The sequence below is a fragment of the Ylistrum balloti genome, unplaced genomic scaffold (genome assembly GCF_031769215.1).
Source record: "Ylistrum balloti isolate Yb309-2 unplaced genomic scaffold, AGI_CSIRO_Ybal_v1 Utg369802, whole genome shotgun sequence".
Classification (NCBI taxonomy): domain Eukaryota; kingdom Metazoa; phylum Mollusca; class Bivalvia; order Pectinida; family Pectinidae; genus Ylistrum; species Ylistrum balloti.
In genome coordinates this window covers 1,090,882-1,116,552 of record NW_026781979.1, presented here as the reverse complement: position 1 = coordinate 1,116,552, position 25,671 = coordinate 1,090,882, and the positions used below count along the sequence as shown (strand labels likewise).

At 34.3% G+C, this 25,671-nt stretch overlaps 2 protein-coding genes across 3 annotated transcripts; one reads left to right on the top strand and one right to left on the bottom strand.

Annotated features, from left to right (window-relative positions):
• The first annotated feature begins 1,460 nt into the window (after positions 1-1,460).
• Positions 1,461-5,037, top strand: LOC132544612 (kelch-like protein 24). 2 transcript variants are annotated; one of them, XM_060208235.1, is made up of 3 exons: positions 1,461-1,695; positions 2,998-4,259; positions 4,707-5,037. In XM_060208235.1, the coding sequence occupies exons 1-3, from the start codon at positions 1,518-1,520 to the stop codon at positions 4,740-4,742; spliced, it is 1,476 nt and encodes a 491-aa protein (XP_060064218.1). In that variant the 5' UTR covers positions 1,461-1,517; the 3' UTR covers positions 4,743-5,037. The 2 variants fall into 2 exon arrangements, with proteins under 2 accessions (XP_060064218.1, XP_060064217.1); XM_060208234.1 differs by having other exon boundaries at positions 2,998-5,037.
• A 10,854-nt stretch (positions 5,038-15,891) lies between these two features.
• On the bottom strand, positions 15,892-24,938 carry LOC132544586 (rhodopsin, GQ-coupled-like). The gene is made up of 4 exons (XM_060208203.1): positions 24,921-24,938; positions 24,185-24,218; positions 20,321-20,458; positions 15,892-16,754 (listed from the first exon to the last, which is right to left on the bottom strand). The coding sequence occupies exons 1-4, from the start codon at positions 24,936-24,938 to the stop codon at positions 15,892-15,894; spliced, it is 1,053 nt and encodes a 350-aa protein (XP_060064186.1).
• Between the last annotated feature and the right edge of the window lie 733 nt (positions 24,939-25,671).

The window sequence follows — 25,671 nt, the reverse complement described above, 5'->3', positions numbered from 1 at the left end:
GTGTATTAATTATTTAATGTCAATATCAGATGTCTCCACATATATATATATTTACACAAGCACACAAAACAATGACACCATAACTCTTAAGAATCTGAATTGAAGATATCTAATGTAAAACGTCAACTGCGCATAAACAATTTACATAATCAGTTTATATAATGCCATTTATCCCACACTGACAAACTCTATTTACAGTCAAAAGTTATGCAAGTACAGGACAATTTCTGGTGGAGTTCTTTGACCAGTAATGTTTCTAGTTTATTTTTTTCTCATTCCAGAACATCATGAAAAATTTATTTAAAAAAGTCCCATTAATAAGACAGAAAGTGGGTCCTTAAAATTTGAGAGTCCAGGACTGGAATATCGTAGTACCAAAAATCAGATAATGGCCCCATTCCTATTATTTCATTTCATATTTCAATACTTCATGTATGGCAAGATATGGCTCTAGACGTGGACGTGGTGGTACTTGATACATAGCTAAAAAACTATGAACTATAAACTTTATTTTACAACAATTGCGAAACAAGTTATTTCAACTTATACTAATCACTCTTGTTGGCCCAGTTGGCTGGTCAGGCAGGTGACCCTTACCTTTTCACGTCCGTTCCAGGAGTCGAACCCTGTATGGCTAGGTGAAAGGCAAGTGCGTTACCACTGCGCCACATGATCACCTTAATTTGCTATTACATGTACTTGCCAGTCAGTCGGAATGATTGAGACATATTCTTGCTAACTAATATCCAAGTTGTGCTAGCAATGCCTCAATAATTAAGCTTCATTGGATATTCATGATGGCTGAAAGCCATTGTTTTGGAAATTGGCATTTAAAGTTCATTACCACTTTATCTAAAGAAATGCTGATGGGATCCCCTTGTCACTGTATGCAAATGTTCAGTATTGGTCCAAGTTGAGTTGGACATGTATATGCCACATTCAAAACTTCTTAGAGTATTCAAGATGGGAATTCAACCAGCCTCAATTTGTAATTTAAACACTTCCCTGATATTGAAGAATGAGTAAAGGGATATTGATATGCTTGTAAGATTACACACAAGTCTGTTATAATACGTCCTAGTACTAATAAGCAGTATTGCATGCTAAATTTTAAGCTTAATAAAATATTGAAGGTGGCTTGAGATAGCCATTTCAGATTGTTTTGGATTTGTGAAAGGAACTTTGTTGAAACAGTACTTGATGCCAATATTTCTGTGGAATCTCAATCATATGAAATTTTATCACCATAGTTCAAGATATTATAAAATAGATTCAATAACTGTGATCTTCCTTTTACAGAATTCTGATATAATTATATCAAAGGGTTTTCTTAGAAGTAAGCAGATCTACATTGCGGTGAATTATAAAAAAAAATATCATATGCATTTTATGCACTGATTATTGGATGCTTGATATTAGCCTTGAAAATGAAATTGTTTACATTTCTCTTTAGATCTGAATTGATGAACCAGTATCATATACCTGCTTGTACTAGTTAGTAAGGAGATGAGACTGCAATGATGGATATGTACAGTCGACTGAAATACTATGAGGAATTGTCACGTGGCCTTGTGTCTATGTGGCGTGCAGGCTGCTTCACAGACGTGGAGGTGGTGGTCGATGATGAGACATACTGTTGTCACAGGGTAGTCCTTGGGGCCATGTCAGACTACTTCAATGCCATGTTTAATTCAGGTACAGTTGTATGTCTTGATTAAGCTGTACAGACTTCTTTATATATATAAACTTTATTTATTTTACAACAATTGCGAAACAAGTTATATCAACTTATAATAATTACTCTTGTTGGCCCGGATATAAGCGTGCGAGGGGTCTTATTGTGGGAGGAAACCGGAGCACCCGGGGAAAACCCACGTGGTCGGGCAGGTAACCACTTACCTTTTCACGTCCGTTCCGGGGATCGACCCCCAGTAGGCTAGGTGAAAGGCGAGTGCGTTACCACTGCACCACCCGACCACCCACTTCTTTCAATGTGATAATTATGTTGCTATCATGTCAAACTTTAAATTTTGATATAGGAGATGTAAAAGTGGCTGATGTGTAAATGAAAATAACAATGAAATCCCTTTTGTCAATATATTTATATGTATAATGTAGATCTAAAGCTATTCTAAATTGTGTAAACTTTTGCTTTAATGTTATTTCACATTGTTGTAAGATTTTGTGCAAGTAAAATGCTCTGTTGATTAAAACTGATCGACATTTTGACAATAAGTTTGGTATTATCTATCTTGAATTTTAATCAAGGAAGATAAACTTTCCCTGAGACAGATGTGACATTAAGAGGATTAACATTAAATCAAGTTTAAACACCTTTGAAGACAAAAGTTTATATGATAATAAAATACTTGAAGAAAACCTAGAATTCAATGTGCAAGGAAAAATAACTTCTGGGTTTTTAAATTTTAAAATATTTCTTCTTCACTCCTGAAAATATCACATAACTTTATTTACATGTACGTATATATATGAAGTTTTGTATAATCCTTTTGATACCAAATGGCCAAAATTAATGAGGTGCCTGACAAAAAAATAGATGTAAATGAAAAGTGTACAACTGAGATTTATACCATTAATCCTTTTGATGTGTGACTTTGTTGACTTCCATTTTGACAGTAATTGCTTCAGTTTATGTTATATTTATGTTATACAAATACTGTAACATGATATATGTGAATTGTGTATTAAGGCCAACCATATCTATTACTGTACAAAATACATGTCCAGTAGAATCAATATTCAAGGCTTCTTCATTGTTATACAATAATAAGCCTATGCCTTGATATTGAGCCAGAATTTGTATGTTACAAGCTATAAACTCGTCATTTCTAGTATTGTTCTTGATTTTTTCGAAACTTTTCTGTTGATCACTTAGGAGATGTCATCGTGTTATTAGCCACTTTCAGCAATATATGCTGACAGACTTAAAAGTGAATGGTACATGACATCTCTATAAATAATTATCTGTTGCTACAGGTTTCCGAGAGAGTAATGAGAAGCGTGTGTATCTCCAGGGTGTTGACAAGGAAACATTTGAGATGATCCTGTCGTTTTTATACACAGGGGAGGACCACGTCAACAATGATAATGTTAGTCAACTTCTCATGGCCTCTGTTATGCTGCAGGTAACCAGTCTGCAAACTATCTGTGAGAATTACCTTCGTCAGAACCTCAACATTGACAACTGTGTTGGAATCTGGAGGATTGCCACATCTCATGGCCTCCAGAATCTCATCAAGACTAGCTGGACATTCATCATGAAGTACTTCCCTGAGATCTGTGGGGAAGAGGAATTTGATAGCATGTCTGCCAAGGAATTAACCCTGATTATTGATGACAAGGAATTGTATACATCATCTGAGGAACTGGTGTGTGATGCTGTCATTAAGTGGGTGAAGGTAGACATAGCTGAAAGGAGAAATGACCTTAAAGAAATATTTGGTCATCTCCGACTAAGTCTGATGGATACCGACTACCTCAGGAAACTTTTAGTCATGGAAGTTATCAAAGAATGTGATTGTGTTGAGATGGTGCAGGAAATTATGGGTAAGTCTAATGATGAAGACAGCAGTACACTCGCCAGTGACTATAGAGAAGAGGAAGTGATATGCATGGTTGGCACTAGAAGTCGAAATCCTGATCCACAGAAGACAGAGATACAATGCTACAGTTATCGTCACCGTAAAACTTTCACTCTGATGGACCTTCCTAAGGAAACAGGTCCCTGTTTTGCAGTCTGTACTGATGGCAAGGATATATTCATATCTGGTGGTTATGTGGAAAGGAAAATCATTCTTCATTTTGTGGCCAAAGAAAACAAATGGATAGAAAGTAGCATGAATGAAGGTCGATGGAGTCATGCAATGGCAGCTTATGGAGATGCCATTTACCTTATTGGTGGGATGTCGCAGACCAATGAAACCAAATCATGCATTGAAAAATTTGATGTACACAAGAAGTCATGTACAAAGGTAGGGGACCTGCAGGTGCCTGTGTCATCCTTAACTCTAGCAGTAATAGGGAGAAAGATTTACACATTTGGAGGAAAACATAGCAACAGGCAACCAGCTACTGTGATCCAGTGTTACAACACATCTACCAATCAGTGTGTTGTGGTAGGGGATTTACCAAGTTCCTGTGCAGGAAGTGTGGGACGAGCCGTGAATTATGAGGACAAAGTTTATCTTGTCCTCAGAGAGGGCCAGATAGTGGAGTTTCACAACAAAAGTGCTACACAGGTATGCGGTATCACCAAATTTGACCACTTTGGTGCTGTTGAGTTTGAGGGCCGTATTTTAATTATAGGAACACTGAGTGGAAAGTTCACAATGTTCCTGTTTGATCCTAAAACAAGTGAGGTTGCAGAATCGCATGTTCTTTTCAAAGCTGCAATGTGTAACTTTCATTGCCTTAAGATGGTTCTCAGTAAGAAATTCCTTATGTAGTGAAAATTCTTAAGACTTGCTAGAGTGAATGGTGCACTCATGATTCGAACACATTCCACTCCTTAATTTAAATAGTCCTTTACTATATGTATAAACATGTTTTCCAAGTGGCATGTTGACATTTTCATCGTTGAGCAAATATATACATGTATCTTCAGGGACTTAATGTTTCCTTCCAAATCTGACTTAAATCATTGTAACATGTCCTAATCATTATTGTCATTTTTCTCTTGATTTTAGTTCCTAAGAATTCGACTGAGATGGTTAAGGAAGTGATCGGAAAGTTTCTTTTTAAGAATTTCATCCTTCCTAATTCTTTATAAATACATTGAACAGACAATTTCCATGAAGTTTTTGGTCATGAAAGGCATAGTTTTGGTAGATAATGGCAGATTGTCGGTGGGAAAGTAAAGAATTTACTGTAATATTTTATGTTTTCATAGGGTTCAGTTTTGTCTTCTTTCAAACAAAATGATTTTGTTGACACTTGAAGGATAAATGTATATATGTTGCTCTGTAAATCTACTTATACTATTTTTATCAGTTTATTGATATTTAAATTTGTTTTAAGAGTATCAACAGAATCAATGAAAAGAAATTTCTGTATTTAATGCATTTTGTACCAGTATTTTAGAAATGTGTGGAAGGACACTATGAAACACATACACCACCAGCATTGCAGCTTTTTGGTAAGCTGCCAAACTAGAAATCATATATATATAATCAAAATACTTGTATGTTAATACTCATGTGATGGAAGTTAGTATTCATTTCATGGCCTTTGTAAGGGATGGAACCCAGAAACTCTTAGCTTAATAATCAGCCAATAGAGCTAAAGAAAAGACTTCTGTAGACAGGAGTTATAGTACAGCTAGCTACTAGCAATTAACTCTCAGGTGATAATTTATAGCATTGATCGTAGGTTTTGTTTATCTACTGTATGTTGCATTTTGTCTATTTAATTTGAAAAGTAATCAAACTTGTCATGTTTTATGATAGAGTCTCGAACTTATGTTTGAAGAGGTTTATTAGCTTAAGATAATTTGCTTGTAGTGATAGATATTGTCCTATAGTCCATGTTAGAATTTTTATTTTCTCTATCACCAATGTACGTACTAGAACATATTTTTTGAATGTGTAGTTAGGTTTTTTATCGTTCTCCTAAAGAACACAACAAATGCATGCACAGCATAGTTATTTACGTGTTGGGTATATAATTACGAGATGCTGTGTGGATTATCAGTACAACTAAGCTAGGACTAAATCATGGTACAAGAAAAGTGTATCTATGTACAATGTTGAAGAACATGTTCCTTGTATCAAAGTCAGAAACTGTGAAATTTTTTCTCACTAACCCACCATTCCGCCCACAGATTAACAGTCATAGTTTCTTATATTCTGAACATGTACAATTGAAGGAATTGAATAATGGTGAATTACATGATCCCTGAATTACACCTTTATCTCAGGACTGCTATACCAGTTACCTTCAGTTACTGAAGAATCATTGTTAATTAATTCACGCTGCTATTCTAGAATTTCCTACCACAGAAAATTTGATGATTGATTATTAACATTTTCAAGTGAGCTGGAGCCATTTTTCAAAAACAAGATTTTATATTTTTTTATTTGGAAATCTATCAAGACTTTGATTTTTGTATTGCATATAAATTCTTGTTAAACACGTATTTGAAGATATTTTACCATGAAAAATATTTATTGAATTTTTTAAAAAAATTATTAATGATTGATATTTTACAAATTTTAAAACTTTTAGTTCACCTGAAGCAAAGTCTCATGGTGACCAATTGGGATCACCTTTGTCCGTTGTTGTGCATCTGTAAACAATTTAGGTTCAAAGTTTGGAACCAACGCTGAGGTGCAATGAAGTTCCAGCTAAGGTCCCTAGCTGTTGGTGTGGATACCTCTAGGGCGGTTGTATAGCTGACAAGTGGCAGTAATGAGATACAATCACAACACACCTCAGCAGTTTCTGTATTTTATTTGCTACAGTTTTACAGTTGACCGGTTTCGCATCATAGGTGATGCTTCATCAGAACTGTTTGGTACAATCAGATATAGAGCTAAAGTGCAATCGAGGTGGTTAAAAAATTCATAAATAGATATATAATTTCAACATCTGAAAAACCCTTAAACCGATTTCAACGAAACTTTGTAGAAAACTTTTCTGGCTTAAAATGAAACAAAAGAGAACCACAGGGGCCTGAAGGGAGGAGACAAAAGTGTCAAATTGACTCAAATTTTAAAAAAATTGTCATCCCAAAACCCAGATGTGGTAAAATCAATTGCTCTTCTTGCATGGAAGCATCTTAAGCTACTTTATCAAAATTGTATATTTCATGGGAAGGGGTAAAGTTTACTATAGCTTATTTAGGAAAAATAGATTTTTGAGCATTTTGTTTAATTTCCATTGAAAATATTTCAAACTTGGTTAGAATTATGAGCAATAGGGTGACAGCTAGATGGCATGCATATATTTATCCTGACTGACCACCAGGGCCTGATGGGCAAGGCCAAAAGGGGTCAGATTGACCTAAATTTCAAAAATCTTCTTCTCAACACCCTGGTGTGGTAGAATCAAAAGCTTTGCATTGATGGAAGCATCTTAAAGTGCTATAATTCCTAAAATGGGTCTCACATTTCTTCCTAAGGAAGAGGTTAACTTTACTGTAATTTTTTTTTATAAAAAAAAGTGCTTTCTTGAGCATGACATTGTTTATTTCCAACTGGAAACAATTTTGTAAGAATTATTAGTATAGGATGGCAATTTTGATGGTATGCATGTATTGCCACTGGCTTACTATCATCAATGTCACAATTTCGTTTTGATGACACTTGAAAGCTACCCTTAAACCTTTATATTCAATTTTGCTTATCTCAGGTGGCCGACAAGGCCGCTAGGCCTCTTGTTAGTAATATGATAAATATTCAAGCACAAGGAATCTGTATTAATGTATTCTTATCAGGATTGGAACACCACTTGTAGAGAAAAGTTACATCTGTACAAAATGTAACCTTGATTTCCCACCTTTCTGATAATGTTGATGTACATTTTAATACGGATACATCTAAAAATTGTGTTGTATTATTGAAAATTTTTGTTGCCGTAGGACTACAGTTTGTTGATATGTATCGAAATGTGCACAATTTATTTTTGTAATTAAAAAAAAATAAACAGCTTATTAAAGTACACAGTAGTGATTTATACTGTATGTCTTCTTTTCAAATGCATTGTAAATACATGTTTGATATATATGATTGATCTATACATATATACTTTGTCTACATGTATAGTGTACATACATATGCATGCATGTGGATGGTCACTCATTGACGTTGTGTGTTTCTATTTAAATGCACGTAATATTTTCCATGTGGTCAGCAAAGGTAAAGAGAAATATTTTATTTTCCAATTTTTGCTCTAATCTAAATTTATTCTCTAAGAAATAGTTGAAATGAGTTAATCTTGCATGTTTCTTTCAATACAAATATCAACATTTGATGGTTTAAAAGTTAAATGAGAAATATGGTTCAAATTCATTCTTTGAAATGTTAAGATAGGGTGATAATGAGGAAAGGAAAAAATATCCCCAAATGATCTTCTTTATTCTTTACTTTATGGTACTGATGAAGTGACATGAGCCTAAACGATTGCCCAATAGTTCAATACATTATACATATGTATATCTAAAGGTGCTACAGAAAGACCAAAAGTACATTGTAGGTTTGTTTTTAATGTCTGCTTGTTTATTTCAACATTTCAGACGAGTAATACATTTAGCATGTGTTATTTTCCACCAGAAATTAAAACGTTGCATCACAACACCATTTTCCTTTTGTATCTGTACACATCTGTGTATAGTTTTTGGTTTTCATTGCTGATCAGTAGTATGAAATGTGTTAACAGAGCACATTCGAGATAGGGAATCAGCTACTGAGCACCAGTTTGGAAAATGTTTGTTTATTTATTCATTTTTTTATTTCATTTTGTTTTGAGGATTATCTCGAACTGTTCAATTATAGAGCTAACTGCTCCAAGGATAGTATGTCATGTGTCTGGCATCAACTGTTTTCTCCACCTGAACTAAAAAGACCAGCAATGATAAAATGTTTTTGTCAAGAAGATGAAGGGTTACCTGTAGAAAGTATTTTCAAATTAACGAACCCCACCTTCATGGTTTAAAACGGTTCTGAAGTAGCTTATTTCTGCTTCAATGACCTCAGTCATTTTGATTAGTTGTCTCTTTGTGGTATGTAGTTGGTTGCTACCTCACTGAACAACATACTGGAGGTCCTCAAATGCTAACCAGTACAGTAAGAGTAAAGAATCTTGCCACAGGACACAACCATGTCTTCACAGAATGGTCTATTTTTCATCTTCGTGAGAGACACAGATGGCTATGGGTTAGGAGCATTGAACCTGAGGTTACGAAGATGCTCTGTTCACAACTTTGTTAAATATGGTACAGTATTTGTACATTGCTGGTGGTTCTGTTAATTACTTACTTCTCTTTCAAAAAGTAACCTCATGTATACATGTACAGATAAGAGAAAGCCATGCATCACATCATTAAATATATCAATATTGTTTTATTTCATCCACCAAATTTTTCAGTAGTTTTTCGTTTTAGACAAACTGTTACATATCTATATAAAGAAATAAATGTAAAAGCTAGTGGAAGCATTAGCACTACTGGTTTTTTTTCTATGTTTAAACCAGGACAGTGAGGAAAATGATAATTCTTTTCATATCTATTTATCTATATTATCAATAGAATGTAACAAAGTCTTTTTGATTAAACAAGAACTTATGATATTGAAACATGTTCGAAAATTATCTACACTGCGACAAACAATTTTTAAAATCTCTGCACATGTTCATGCAAGAAATATATAGCAAAAAAAACATGTGAAAGATAAAATTACCAACAATATTCAAACTTTCTAATCATCAAATAATTGATATTAAAATATGCACATGTTCATGAAACATTTACAGAAACAAGATGAGGATTTACCCTTTCAAACAGCCATGGGGCATCAACACATATTCACAAGTTACAGAGTACAGACTCATCAATCTGGTATTATACGCATTAGTTGGTCTAATGTAGTAAGATCATATCTGCAGGTGCACTAATTCTAACTTGTTTATGTTTTTGAATTTTTTTTGTTTATCATTTTAGTTTATATTTCTTCATTTAAGAGTTACTTGTATATTTACTCCATACTTTTTTCATGACAGGTCAGTATGTACATTATGTGAATGATTCTACCCTAATTCAAATTCTTGACATACCACACCACTTCCATCACATTACTTTAATTGATGCTTATTCCACCATCTCATTGCGTTAAGGTTTGCATGTTTGGTTAATTCCTCACAGACATTTGGGTTACTCCTATTTGTCCCAGTTTGTTACATACTCACTCATACTTAACAAATCTATTATATATACAATGTACAGTATATTAAAATCATTATGTACTGAAAAACATTCATTTTGAATATACAAATTCGTTGATATTGAATCACATCAGGATGTTATAAACTAGAAATTAAAATAAAAAATAATAAGTTGTAAAAAGTAACATATCTGAAGGCATTTTTACATTATTTTCTTTAATGTAGATGCATGATAAGAAATATTCAATAGGAAATCTGAATTTTTTAGTAAATACTAAGATAGATTGTATCATACACTTTATGGGATGTTTCTGTAACCACAGAGAGAGTATTCCCTGTTATACTCATTTGAATTTCATACAGGATGTTAATGTAGTTATTTGGTTTATTCCAGCATGGAACTACATATATCATGTACAAAAAAACTGATACCGGCATGGCCAATCTGGAAATGAACATTAAAGAAAATATGAACATATTTCAAGCATTTACAAAATGCAATTATAATTGTAATTGGTATCTCTATATACTTTTGTACAATAAAAACGTGTTAGTTTACCAAATATGAACTTCTAAAACAACCGGTGATGAAGAGAATGACCCTAGATCAATGTTATTAATAGCTGACTTGACAAATATACACTGTTAATAGGATGTAAAATGACAACAATACAACATACAATTTTTCTTTCTCTCAAACAAACTGGTATGTTGCACATTACCAAACAACTGAAATTGTTTCTATAAAAAATTACGGTAAACCCCCGGTCAGTTAAAAACAGACAGGTAGTTCTTCGAACACCTGATTAAAAAAAAATAAAACCTGTAATTTTCTTTCTTGTTCGAACCCTTTCTAGTTTGTTTCAGTTACATTTCGAATTGTTCGTACATACCGCGAGACTGCACTTCCTACTATTGATAAAGGCATGGAGGTGTAGTATGTGATTTATTTAATAACTTTCCGTAACATCCTGCGCGCGCCAACTGACACAACTCGAGGCCCTAGCTCTGTACCACAAGCTAAACGATAGCGATCGGCAAGTCGTCCTAGAATGGCGTTCATACCTCGACAGTGAAAAATTAATGCAATGAGGTGAGAACGCCGAGAACGGCGTGAGGACTCCTTAAAACAATAGTCATGCGAATGGGGACGTGTAGGTGTGACCACAGGCACTCGAGGCCAGGATATTATTTAATAACTTAATACTTTAATACACGTATTTTAATGACCGTGGACCTCGGATTTGTCAACCGGCACATAAACTTGAATTCTGCTGATATTTCGTTTAAATAACGTCAGTCATGAGTGCTAAAACAAAAATCAATGTTTAAAAAATAATATCCTGGCCTCGAGTGCCTGTGGGTGTGACAGGCCCTTTACGGACCACGGGATGTCGACATGGGTTTTGTCAAAGAACAACATTGCTTCACTTCACATTTTGATAAGACAATCACGTCAAGACTGTCCCAATAATTGTACTTGTCATTCTACCAATACACCAGCTTTTTACGGACTGGTTTCTTCGTCACGGTATCCAAAGTTATGAAGATCAATATGAAACCTGTGATTTCTTAACGGTCGATTAACATGTATTGCAGTACAGTAAGGGTTTTAAAATATAACATCCCTCAGAAAATGCCATTTCTGACCGGTAGTTTCCTGCCTTACTAGCACGTGATTTTGGGCAATGTCGATCCCGATAGTTCAAACTCTGATGTATTTTCACGACATAATTTCGTATAATTCAAACAGGTGCAACAATATTTAATTAATTTTGTTGAAATATAATTATAGAATATTTATCGAATACAACATGTTTTCTTCATTAAAAGAAAATAAATAGTATCATAAACAAGATTTGTTTCCCCTCGACCAAAGATGCTATTGTACAGTAAATATTGATAGAGAAATAAAATGACGGTATCCACGCTAATGAAAAGCAGGAATCTTTAATTATTTCTAGATATACTCTGCATTTTGACCTTTAGTTTGTCCTCTGACCTCAAACAAGGAGGAAAATGAACCCTTTCATTTAATATTATCTAATATAACCCAAGTACATTTGTTGAAACTGAAACTAACACATTTTGAAATAGGTTGAAATGAAAACCTTATCTTTTTCAAAACGTTTGTTTTTCATGTGTGTATTATAAAAGGAACACGTTGATCGGATATGAGACGTAAAGAGATGTTTTCTGAAATTATGGTGCTGGTACCTCTAGTTTGACCTGATTCGAGGGGAAACGGGGAAGTTTATTGTCATGCAATCAGTTTCTGTTTAGAGATGTGTTCCGAAATCTATTTAAACCTGATCTGAGGGGAAATTAGTGTCAAGATGACTTATTGCAATCGTACATCGTCCGCCGTTCGCCGCACGTAAATATTTCTTTTAAAATACTACTCCCGCTTAACGCATAGGCGTATTCAACAAACTTTGGTCTGAAATATCACTGGAGGTCGCGGATCATTTCTCAAATTCAAACATTTGATTCGACCCGTAGGGACTTTGGGTTCTGGCCCCAAAAAGGAAGTTAAATAATACTTCGCTTCAAAACACACCTTAATGATTGGATTTATTTCATTCATACTTTGTCTGTAATATCAGTAGGGGTTGGCAAATAATTTTTAAATTCACAAATTTGATTCGACCCCTTGGGACTTAGGGTTGTGCCCCTATATGGATTAGACAATAAGTTTTACTTCAAAACGCTACTCCTTCTTAATGCCTGGGTAGATTTCAGCCAAAATTTGTGTGAAACATTGTTGTAGGTGGGTTGTCATTTCTTAAAATCAGACAGTTGATTCGACCCCGAGGGACCTGGGGCGGGCGGGTGCCCTAATGGGAAAGTTAGTCAATACTTTGTTTCAAAATGCTACTTTTTCTTAATCATTGAATGGTTTTCATCCAAATTTGGTCTGAAACATCATTGGAAGTGTGAAATCATTTCTTAAATTAAGGAAGTTGATTCGACCTCTAGAGACTTCAACAGGAGGCTTCGGAAGGAGGAATTAGACTATATTTTGTTTTAAATGCTACATTTCATTAATGCTTCAATGGATTTCACTCAAATTTTATATATAACATCAGCAGGGATTAGCAAATGATTCTTCAGTTCAGAACATTTATTTGATCCCTAGGGACTTGGGGACGAGACCCAAAATGGGACGTCAAAAACGCTACTTCTTATTAATGCCTTGTTAGATTTTAACCAAATTTGGCTTGAAACATTATTAGGGTGTGGCAAGGATATCAAACATGCATGAAGTGATCCTGAGATTGTCCTCACCAAATCTTGTTTTTACGCTTTGGTCCAAAATCCAATATAACTCGTCTAGAACAAATAGTCTGAACTTCTCGTGTTTCATTCACACCAATGAGAAAAAAATGGAGTTTGATTTCTTTAAAGAAAAGAAAGAGATGATTTGTTGTTACTTTTCAATCTGATCAAAACTTCAACATGGTAAACACAGGAGTTATTTTGTAACATGGGTGTGCAACTGTTTTTCATGAACAGAACCTACCATTTATGAGTTTCTGACACTTTAAAGGAATGTTTAAAAATTGAATTCATCATATTTGTCAGACCACCATCAGTGAATTCTGTGCTTTGTCTATCCATCTGTCAATTGTCAGATGACTGTTAAGGGTCATGGCCCTCTTGTTTTGTCATGAAATCAGTCTATGTTAACGAGGACGACATTACAAGTACATGCATATTAATTACAACCATTTTCAGCCGGTATATTGTATATTTGATTTGTGTCGATAGTTGATCGCGGTAGGTCGCATTGAAACTGCCTGTTTTAATTGGAATGTAAAAGTGACAAATTAATACAATAAGGATTAGAAAAATATTGATTTCTTTTCTTTTTTTTTCTAACCATTTTACGTCACAAGACTTACGTCACTAGGGTCATATAAGCAACGTCGTGTTGTCGAGTATTAGATATATATTTTCATCAGGAGAACAATTTTAAACAATCATAGATAATTCTGTGTAATCTTTGCTTGAAAAGTTGTTGGTACATGTATATTACATAAAACAGGGTTTTAAGTCATCTTGGTTCTAGATATATTTATGAATTTCATTATGAAGCCAGAATAAGTTTGGCGAGTTTGTGATGTCATTTTTACTGTCATTAGCGACGTTACAATAGATCAGACAGTCTATTTATATACCTGGTTAATACACGTACGATCGGATGAAGCGCGTGCGCATAGTAATTGCTTTGATTGAAATACTGAAATGTCATCACTTCAGGTTTTAGGTTCAAAATGGCAAAAATACAATGATTCAGATTTGTTTTATTTCTGTCACCTCTTTTTTGTTAATCGACAAAAAATACAATGATTCATTCTTTCATCTATATTTTTTATATAATTTTCGAAAACGCCAGGACAATATCTTAATCTCTTTCCAAACACGCAATGAATTTTGATATTGGAATATTTGATTTCACAAACAACGGAACAAGACATGATTGTTTCTGACTCTTCTGCTAATGAATCCTCAAGGCCGATAATAAAATTTTGTGTCAGATTTGTCGTAAAGTCATTGGCTTGTGTAATATCAAAAATATAAAAATGGGAACTAAAACTGTCGTTTGTTGTGATTTATAGTCTATGGAGTCGATACAGGATAGCAGAAAATTATCATAACGCGTGTTATTCTATTTGTCCTCAATTCTGCCCGACTTCTAGCGCCATAAATATGATAAATAATGTTTAATGCTTAACTATGGAAAGCAATTAGATGATACATGTAGACCATGAACTGACGCTGCACCTAGTTGTAGTATTCTTGTTTGCACACTGAGGTGACTAGCACTTGTAGATCAATTATGAAATAAACAAAATACCATAATCAATACTGACAAAAACGAATACGCACCAAACATTCTGTCTTCTCGCAATGTAGAGTTATCTGCTCTCGTGAGCAGGTATTGATTGTCACGTTATTTGTTTATGAGAGTAACGTCATGTTTAACCGACGTAATCTTATCACGCAATCCAATGACGTAACAACAACTTAATGACGTAAAATTAAATACCTGCCAACAAGCGCACTAAACACTGCATTGTGAAAAGGAGGAATGTGCACTGTGCATTATACAATGTGTATATCATTTTCAAACTGATTGACGTATGACGATCAGGTAATCAAAATGTTCAAAGGCTAGAGTTCAGAAGTTATTATTTTATTAATCTTAATCGAAAAATTTTACATTTGAACTCATTTTAAATGTTTCACAAAACTGTGACCTACTTCCGTTACGACCTGACTTCCATAAGTCATTAAGAACTTGAAAAAATCAACATATTTCTTTTAAAAAGTTGCGATTACATTCAGGCAATTTGTTTGTCACCACAAATGTTTTATGACAACAATTATAACAAGTATGAGATATGGTTACTACAATGTCATAAATATCATCAAGAGAACCTGCTGGTTGTATAACTTCATTTTAGGGCCGGCTTTTCGAAAGCCTATTGGTATCACGGGTTAGTAATGTATTTCTAAGTGTCAAATAAAATTTTGCACTGTTTATTCCTGTATTAACAATCTGATTTCTACTTTAACAACGTTTAAATGCTATCTCGATTTGACCTAGATTTTACACCATCGCGAAAAAGGAAACAATCATTGCTACTCGTTTGCCTGGTCCCCTTAAGAATCCTAGGCTTGATTATTTTTAGACTTCCGTTTTCCTTACACGATGGTAAATTCTTGTTGTTTTACAAGCTTTCACATTGTAACATTTACGTTAAGCTACTAATACAATATACAAGGTACATAGCATGAATGTGACTACCAGATAAAATACATTTTTCACATAGAAAAGGCAAATGGAATCAGATTATCAAAATCACATAAAAACCAATTAAAACTTCATTGATAATCCGAGTATGCTAGAAAAGATGAAGTGTTGCCTAATTTGCACAAAATATGAAAAAAAAACTCATGATCAACTTTTGTAGCAGTCCATTGAAGAACCTATAACATATTTATTGTGTTTTGCACAAGAATCAGGTTCTCTGGTAAAGACGTCATGCTTTCTTTCCTACTAAATTTGGCAAGTTGCAGTTCTTCATTGGAATCATTAGTAATAGAATGTGTAATTCTGGAATGCTGACTGTTTGCGTTTTTGAAGACATATGACATGCCCATTTTCATGTCTTTACTAACTTTCCCTCTGTACTTTGGATGTATTAATGCATACAATATAGGATTCACTGCGGTGGCAATTTTCGCACAAAGACCGATAACGGAAACCGCTAAAGGTGTAACAAGCTGTAAATCGCCACCGAAACTCCCGATCATAGCAAATACTGCGTAAGGCAGCCATGAGAAACAAAACACCAAAATTATTCCGAAGGCTATTTTTGCTGTCTTAAATTCGCGCTTTTGTTTGCGTCTCTCTCTGGATATATTTGGAAAATATAGTTTAGAGTTGTGCGTCATTGTAAGTTGGTCAATCTCCCGTTCATGCAAGGCCACTTTTAGAAATATACTGATATAACACACAAATATGATCACAAGAGGAATGAAAAAACATCCGGTCATGAGCGAAATCGAGAATGAGCGGTATCGGGTCTGTTGAGAGATAAAGTCAAAAGTACATGATGCTTGAGAACCCTCCAAGATATATCGACCCCATCCAAGTAACGGGGCTATTGACCAGAAGGCAGAATAAAGCCAGGAAAATACCACGAAAAGCAGCACTGTTCTCACTGATGTTTTCTTGTACCAAGGTAATTGATGTACAATAACGATGCTCCTTTCAATGGCAATCAGGGTCAGAGTTGTGATAGAAGCTAGGCTGGCCAGACTTCCAATGAATCCATATAACTGGCAACCTGAAACAGATGGAGAACATGGATACAGATTTTTCTGGGAGAACAATAATGCTATTAATCAACTCCAGCTTGAAGAAGAATGCTAACGTGATTATCACTCGGCTTTGTTATACAGTGTATTATAACCGTATCAATATCGAACATGTATATTGATATTAAGTGAATGCTGTGTATCTATTGTACTTATTTTTGCTCCATTTTCTTCCCTTTTTCTTACAGTAGATAAGAATAATCTAATTGACCATACATTGATAGATATAAACTATAATGTTAAGGGTTGTGAGTTGTATCAATTTATCATAAGCTAGGAATATTACAGCATCCCAGATTTAGACTTACAAAAAGGCTATGTTCTGCTGAGCAAAGACTTTTGACTTGTGCATTTGGTTCATTGATATTCCATGAAAAAGTCCACAGAGGAAGCTTCTAGGATTAAATTTCATCGACGATGCTGACCAATAGAGAATCCAAATTAAAGAAAAGTTCAAATCACATGGAAGAACTAATAATAAAAGTTAGAGCTTCTTAAAATGCTTCTCTGCAGCGGTGAAGGTAGCTGTTTGTGGTACAAATCACTAAGACAAATTGCTAAGAATTTCATCCTATGGAGACTCTGTTTTAACCCATGGATATATATTTATTATCATTAACGCTGTTTACGTGATGATTTCAACATGACGTTACACAGCATAATACAATTTGAGTGTGTACTAATTTGAGAATCGGCTTGTCCGTTTTAATCATAACGTAATAGTAATGATAATAATCTTTATTTTCACTGAATTTTAAAAAACTCAAAAATGGTCAAGCAGATATCAAATGTACAGCCCACAATTATTAAAAGTCATATAAATATCAAAATATCGCAATAATTTACTTTCAATTAAAGGCTGGCTCAGTTTAGCTTATCCTTTTAAAGACAATATGACCCGAGATTTACAGCGATTGGGGAGAGCACTACTTGTTTGGTCTACTTTGGCCTTAACTACAGAAAAATAATAAATGCTTCATATGATACAGTTTAAAAATGTTATCTCATAAAATAGTGTTTGAAACATTCTTCAAAAGATGAAGGATTGTTAAAATTTTAAACACAAGATTGTAAGCTATTCCAAATACAGGAGCCGTGATATGTAAAGGATTTTGAATATATATGTTATATATATATGTATGCTTTGCAAGATGGCAAATGAAATGCATTCTGTTAGATGAACTAATTAGTCTTGACTGAATATCAGATAATAGGGTAACATTGTTCAAGCATTTGGGAATGTGACATTTTTACATTAGAATGGGATGGTTGTAAGAAACTAGGTTATTAAGCGACAACTACTTTAGTTACTGAACATTCACTTGAAGGAGTGCAAAAGTCACATTTCGATATGATTCTTGCCGCTCTTTGTGTTACTAGGAGGCATTCCGTCGAACAGTAGGCAAAACGGGGATTTATATAACACTTTAATTATGTAAGACAAGATGATTGTGTAAGAAAGGGTCGAAAGGATCATTTGGGAAATCTTACATGAATTGTTTTTGGCAATGTCAGCAGAGTGTTTATCCCAGGATAATCATTCATCAATAGTGACTCCAAGAGTTTGTCTTGTTTTACATTATCTATTTATATGTTCTGTTTGCTGTCTGCTTTTTCTCTGTGGTGTTCCAATTAGCATGCCTTTGGGTTTTGTCTGTATTGATTTACATTTGTTTTTCGTTACACAATGTCTGAATTCATCTTGTTTCTTCATTTAATGTAGCATCGATACTGTCAATGATTTATGGGAAGTATTGTCATCGGCACACATGGGAACTGCTGTGGTTTTAGTTAGCACAGGAACGCATTGTAGGGCCTGAGGGCTGCTATGAGTATTTTGAAAATTTACCGTTTGAAAACAGTCTTTAATATAACAGAAATTAATTGTTTCTTTAGAACAGTCATATAGGCCTAATTTGGTAAGTAACATATCCTGGTTAACATGGTCAAAACCTTCTAGATGGAGAGGCGCACTACTCCAGTAATTGAAGGTATTCTTCTTGCATGGATATAGATTTGATTATTTTCATATATCTGGTACTTTAAGAAGAAAAAGCGCCAATCACAAGTATATGAAATAAAGCATGGAATGCAGGTTACGGCAAATCTCGGGTACTACGAAATCAAAGATTTTGAAGATTGTACAAAAACATCTTTTAATACAACCCAAGAGCAGAGTTTCTAGATTTAACACTTGCTACAATTTAAAACTAAAGCAAACAGCATTTTCACATTTTCATGTGTATTTAGAGGGTCAAAACACAAGTCTTATCGAATGGTTAGACACGTTTTTCTACTGGGAAGCATCTTGCTGTTTCTGCGATCAGATAAGACATATACTTATATGTTTGCGTTCTTGACAATTATTAAAGCACGAGTTGTCATATTTACTTATTTGATTTTAACGCTCTCATGTAGAGGCGATAGTAACAATGAATGCTTTCAGACAAGGAAAGGATTGTACAAAGAAACAACAGATGTATTAGACATTTGTAACCCGATTTTATAGCTTGGTACATTATGAAGTCAAATAATGAATAAATCCACGACCAATCAGACCTTTATTTGCTTTTACAGATGGCAATTCTTGCTGCTGGTGGATGTTTGCTGTGTTATGTAGATCACGTTTTAATTCATTCAAATAGTAGCACGATTCAGTATAAACTAATGTAATTTATAATAATGTATTTCTAATTAACTGCCTTTGAAATCATTCAATGTTGAAAATTATGAAATGGACGTTGTACTCCTCCCTATCTGGGTTTTGAAAATTATTTTTCGATTTTCTGAAATGGCCTCGTAGGATTCAATGATAAGGGTCCTTATCATCACTAAAAAGTCATGGAAGTACAAAACAGTTGTGTGATGCACTTTAATTCCTTATTCAAACGTAATGCATGCCAGATCAATCTAACTCATCCACTTTTCAAAATATTAATTGAGAAATTAACACAGAGTTTTACAATTAAAGTTGCCTTCAATAATAGGTACTTACGATACAAGTTAAACATAATCTAATAAGTCTGGTAGAAAACGGCATGTTTAAGGATCAAAAATTAGAAAAGCAAATGTGCAAGGCTCATGTGGTAAATTATCACGATATATTTGTGTTCTGTGTACATAGACAAATTTATCTTGGTATGACAAAATACTCTATGGAAGAAAAGATATTAATATAAATGTTAAAAGCCAAACAAGAGTATTTCAGTCGAAGTATAATGAAAACTGTTATCACTATAAATGTATTTGGGACGGTTATACAAAAAAAGGGGGATTCAAAAGCAACAATAAATATCAGTTTTGGAAATTTATTTAATACATTTCCTTTACTCAATTGGAAATAAAACCAATTGATTCTCAGGATGTGGATAAGATACATTACAAAATTCATTTTGAAAATGTGCGTGGGAAGGTTCTGTGATAATCTTAAATGTCAGAACGACGACGTTTAGGAAATGTGATTGTGTCAGACTATGTACGTTTATCACTCTACTAATACCTCACGATATTGATATAAATCTTGTGTTACGTGTACCTATGTTGCTGAACACCCATCTCATATTAAAGCTAGCCACGGCAAATGCTGGCAAATTTCCAATCGCCATCATCAGGTCCGCAATCGATAGGTTAAGCACCAAGAAATTGGAGGAGTTACGTAAACTTCGAAATCTGTTTAAAAAAAAGCAAATACGTTAAATCTCAAAGTCAATGTAATTATTAACAAACACGATTGGATATAAACACATATTTTCTTAACCGAATGATTAGTTGGGACCGAATCAATGCAGTAAACAAACAAGATTCACGAAACAGAGATAAATTATTGAAAACACAATTGTAATACTGTACTTATTGGACAATGGCACATAAGTGATCAGCGGGGACTCTATACAATACATCATTCAATGGAGATTCATAACGTGGTTAATGTGGAGCATCTTTTAATTTAACAGAGATTCACATAATACATTGTATAGTAAAGAATTAATACTGTGATTAATGGGAATTTACACAATACAGTGGAGATTTAATACATAGGGAAAAGGGTACTCGAAAAATCCGGGAATCAGCGCAGATGCACACACTATAACTTGCCTTGGTGTATGTCATTCAAACAACAGAACAGAGGGTTCAAGAAAACATATATTACAACGATAAACGCTCAATTTACAACAATGTGAAGTGGTGAACTCAAACAACAACGTAGTAAGAGAAATATAAAACAACACCATAATTAATGAGGGTTAAAAGAAAACAGTTTATATACAAAACAAAAGATAAATGTGTTACGTTTATTCATTCAGCACGTGTAAAAAGGAGAATCAAGCCAAGTCATATATAAACATTTCTAAGCACCAACATTAAATTCAGACTCGAAGTAATAAATTGCATATTAATCAAAAGGACTAAAAAATAAATAACAATCATAACGATAATTTAATTATAGTGAATTAGTTAATGAGCACATTGTATAAGCATGAGCATGATGTGTAGTCAAAGTCAATTGGTAAAGGCTCAATCAGTCGGGGCCGCTCTTAAATAGCAATATATGTTGTTAAGATGTTACACAACATAAAACAAAATCCAACAACCTTTAAAAAGCTATCAGAAAGAAAATACTATTGGGAAATTTAGAAAAGAATATAGACGGACTACAACATAGAATGTAACGGAAACTCCAATTACATATTAATGAATTTGCATTCAATCGGATAATCGGAGACTCTGTTAAGAAATTGACTTTGTAAATCCTAGAAGCACTACCCAGAAAGCAGTAGTGACCTATATGATATCACACGTTGACTCCTTAAAAAGTACAAGGAGAATAAGACTAAGTGTTCCCAAAGAGTAAGCGTCTTCCGTTTCATCGACGACACCCACCAAGTAAACATTAGTCAATCCAAGTAAATAATGTCACATTCTGATATGAGAACAAGGTATACAAAGATGGAACCAACATCATTTTCATCAGCCTGCATCTTTCGAACCCCTGTGTTCTTGCAAGAAAATCGTGATAATGGGAACAGGCCCTCAAACGAACTTTGACATGTAAATACCATAGGTTGGAGATGCAGTATTACTGCTATCCAGAAATGGAACCTACAACTTACATCTATTATATGAGAATTTCACCACAATGAGGACTGCAAAACGAGGTTATCAACAAGTTTCAAACATGGGCAGACTATGAAGAACGCACAGGCGTCTGTGCCAATTAGATGAACGATTCCACAATCTCTCAAAGATCTATTTTGTCCATTTGCCTTCAAAATGTCGTCACTATTTCGTCTAATAGATCTTAAAGCTACAGAAACATCGTAGTGTCGGGTTCCCTCAGAAAGCAACGTTACAGTAGATAAAGATTCATGATAAAAAAATCTAGACAATGAATTAAACTGCATCAAACAGCTGCTTCTTCCTTCTAGGACTGGTACGTGATACTTGATTTTGATTAATTAATAATCTGTCACTTGCTACTCATTAGTCGGTGTGTAGCAATTAGAACATATTATCCGCCTTATCATGGACTTGCGTTTGGAAAGTGACGGACTTACTGCAGAATGGATTTTAAATGACTCTAAGTGGCGTATTTAGCTGTCCAATGCACCGAGGATTATCTTCGCCTTTCATCATATATGAATGTGTAAGGTATGTTTGGCCCATCAGAAGACGAGCAAGGACAATTTCGTCTCGGTGGTTGTCTCTGTAACATGGAGACCATTCACCGATAATAGGTTTTACGGAATTTATTATCGGTATATTGATTCCATTCCTCCTGCCATTGAGCTGTAAGAAATTGTTTGATAAATGGTTAACAATGAGCAAAATGAGGTTTAAAAACAACAGGTGGTAGCGATAAAACTGCTTTTGCGGCACGATCTGTTTTTTCCTTGTCTGGTATTCCAATGTGATCAGGAACCCAGCAAAAACAATACGAAAGTTTAAGGTAAGTTCATGATATAGTATTAATGTATTTTGAATGGAAATATTTTCGATATTTCCATTGTTTAGGCTTTATAGTACAGAAAGAGAGCTTGAATAGATTACAACTCTCATGACTTTATTTGAATATGCTCAAGGGCTAGGTAGATAGCTCTCGCTTCCGACGAGAATATTGAGGCGTTGTTCGGTAACCGACATACATACGCTTCATCTTGTATAACCGTGGCCGCGGATACCTTTTTGTTATCTTTTGAAACATCAGTTTATAGATGTATTTTTTCATATTTTAACTGCAATTTCGAGAAGCATGAATGCAATGTGCAACTGTCAGTGTCTAATTTATCCATTCCATGAAGTGAAAAGTCAACTTCATATGAATTGAAGATCCGGTGTGGAATTCTATCGTTCCAAATGACTGAATTTGGTCAATATCAATATCAATATTTGTGTTTTGTTTTAAGAGCGGAAATACACATTCTCACCGCGCATATATATGTCGGTCGTCCTTAAATATTCATACCTGTTGCTAGCATATTTTGTCATGTAAAATGAAAAAAATGTTGTTCTATTCAGATAATAGATAATTATATAATTTTTCAAAATAGTTTTTTTTTCGTCTGTTTCAAAACTTTAAGATCTGTTGTTGTTAATTAAGATTGTTCAAATTTTACGAAGGATGTGCCATATTGTAATGGGATGATGTGAACGATGGAAGATATAAGGACTCCATATTGGTATCATTCCCTTAAAACGAATGTCGAGACCTTGTGACTCGTGTCGGAGCATCGCAACAAATGCCCGAGATGAGATATAGAAATACGTAACATAACGCTAATCATTACCAGCATACAAGTGGTTTCATTCCTTGAGATATTTTAATCGAACTTCTCACACTTATAAGGGCTATTATATCTCTGAAGGACAGGCATTAAAACATTAAAAGTAAATGTAAACTGCGGTTGAAAGTAAATGTAAACCGTGACCCTTGCAGTTTTAGAAATAAGAATACATTTGATCACGACGGCATGGGGGGGGGGGTGGGGGGGCGGGGGGGGCGTTAGATGCATTAACGAATAAAACAACGACTTACATGTTATCGAAGACGTAGTTCCAACTCACAATCGTTAAAACTAAAAGTTACAGGAAGGTTATTGAAAACTACAAGGAGGGTGTCTTCTGCTTGATCGACGACACTCGTCAATCCTAGTAAATAAAGTCGCATTCCGGGATGAAACCAAGGATCACAACAACGAAAGGCAAAATGGGATTACAGTGGCGACCATACCACTCCTCAATAAGTTTGAGCAACTTACATCACTCGAAACCATATATTTCAAATTTCTCTGTTAGCTTTTGTTAACTTTTCGAAAATCATCATGTAGTAGCATGCGCTTGAGTTTCGGATCATCTGCAATATATAAACGCATCAAATGCAAGGATGTCACTACCTCGTAATAGAACATCCACACCAGCGATATCGAAATCAAAACCTACACACGCCCAAGACCTATGCAGTTCTAAAATGTTCTCAACTGTTATAAGTCGCCTTATTAAAAATGCTGGAAAGCTAAGGTCATTGAATTTATTTTTTATATTTCTTAGTGAAGATTTCAAGTTATGAAATAGTTTCAAGGAACGTTTTGATTATAATGTTTCCTTTCATAAATCAATGTCTCCCGAACAAAATTAAGTTGTTTGTTTTATCACAACTCATTCTCAGTATTTCATTGTTTCAGTTTCATCCGGATACACATAACTATCAGTAACCAAAAGTGTTTTGATATTGTAAAGAAAATAATTAAGTTTTAACGTAAACGAGGGCAATATTGTTTCAGTCATTCATTGTTGTTGCTCATTTTACTTGCCCTAGAAGTCTTCTTAATCAAATGGAGCAATACTAAATCGACAACTTTGACAGTAATGTCCTCAACGGGGTTCCAAACAGTAACAGCATGGGATATTCAATCATTTGGCTAATTCGGGACCACGTGCTCCAAAATAGTTTAACAAAATAAGTGTTTTAAGTGTTCCTGACAAAAGGCATAAATTTAAGCAATGAATTGTACAAAATGCACAAAGCACATCCCAAAAACATGTATCAGGTACAGTGTAAAATAACGAATTGTTTTAAAATTACCTATATCGTATATGCCAAAGTCATATAACCTTTTGAGCGCAGTTAATATACCCACAAACTGGAACTCGGTCATTATGACATTGACCAACTTCCTCCCATGTTTGACTGACCTTAAAATTACGAGTTCGGAAGTACTAATGCTAATACAATTACATGTATTATGCGACATTCGGCCAGAGGACCTATAACTGGACTGATATGAAATCGATTAAAAACACCATAACACTCTACAGTACATGAATGTTTCGATTTTCTTCTCTCTCTCTCCTCTTTTCATCTTTTCCTACAATCGCATAGATTTCCGTCACTAATTTGACAACTAACTACACATATCCAGAATTTGATGAGGATTTTGATGTTATGTAATTCCGCTGGTGTTCTGTGTATGCATCATCGATTAAACCTAATACCTGATCATGCTGATAGCTGCTAATGTAAGTGTCCGCACAACCTATGATCATTAGTGGTCTTGTAAACTCTACTAAACTTGTAAACTACATTGTGTTTGTAAGCTTTATTAAAACTTAAATTCATAAACGTAATAATAAATACTTCTTTAATTAAAAACGTTGGAAGGAAAATCTTTTACAAAGTCGCCAAACGCGATTAAAATTTCATGTACATATGTTAATGACAGTATAATGCAGTTCGAGTAAAATGAATGGCAAATAAACTGTCTTGTTTACATCAGTTGATGCAACACAGAGTTGGTTCACTTTATACAATGTGCTTATTTCTAGTTCCAGAAAGAAAGCAATGTTTTCTAACAAACCTCAGAGACAGATTTATGAGCCCAAATAAGAGAT

Coding starts and splice junctions, on each gene's coding strand:
- LOC132544612 (XM_060208234.1), top strand. CDS start 1,518: ATGATGGATATGTACAGTCGACTGAAATACTATGAGGAATTGTCACGT. Junction 1,696..2,997: donor CAATGCCATGTTTAATTCAG/GTACAGTTGTAT, acceptor CTGTTGCTACAG/GTTTCCGAGAGAGTAATGAG.
- LOC132544586 (XM_060208203.1), bottom strand. Junction 20,459..24,184: donor ATCGCTGGTGTGGATGTTCT/ATTACGAGGTAG, acceptor GCTTTTTTTTAA/ACAGATTTCGAAGTTTACGT. Junction 16,755..20,320: donor ATGGGTGTTCAGCAACATAG/GTACACGTAACA, acceptor CATCTGTTTCAG/GTTGCCAGTTATATGGATTC.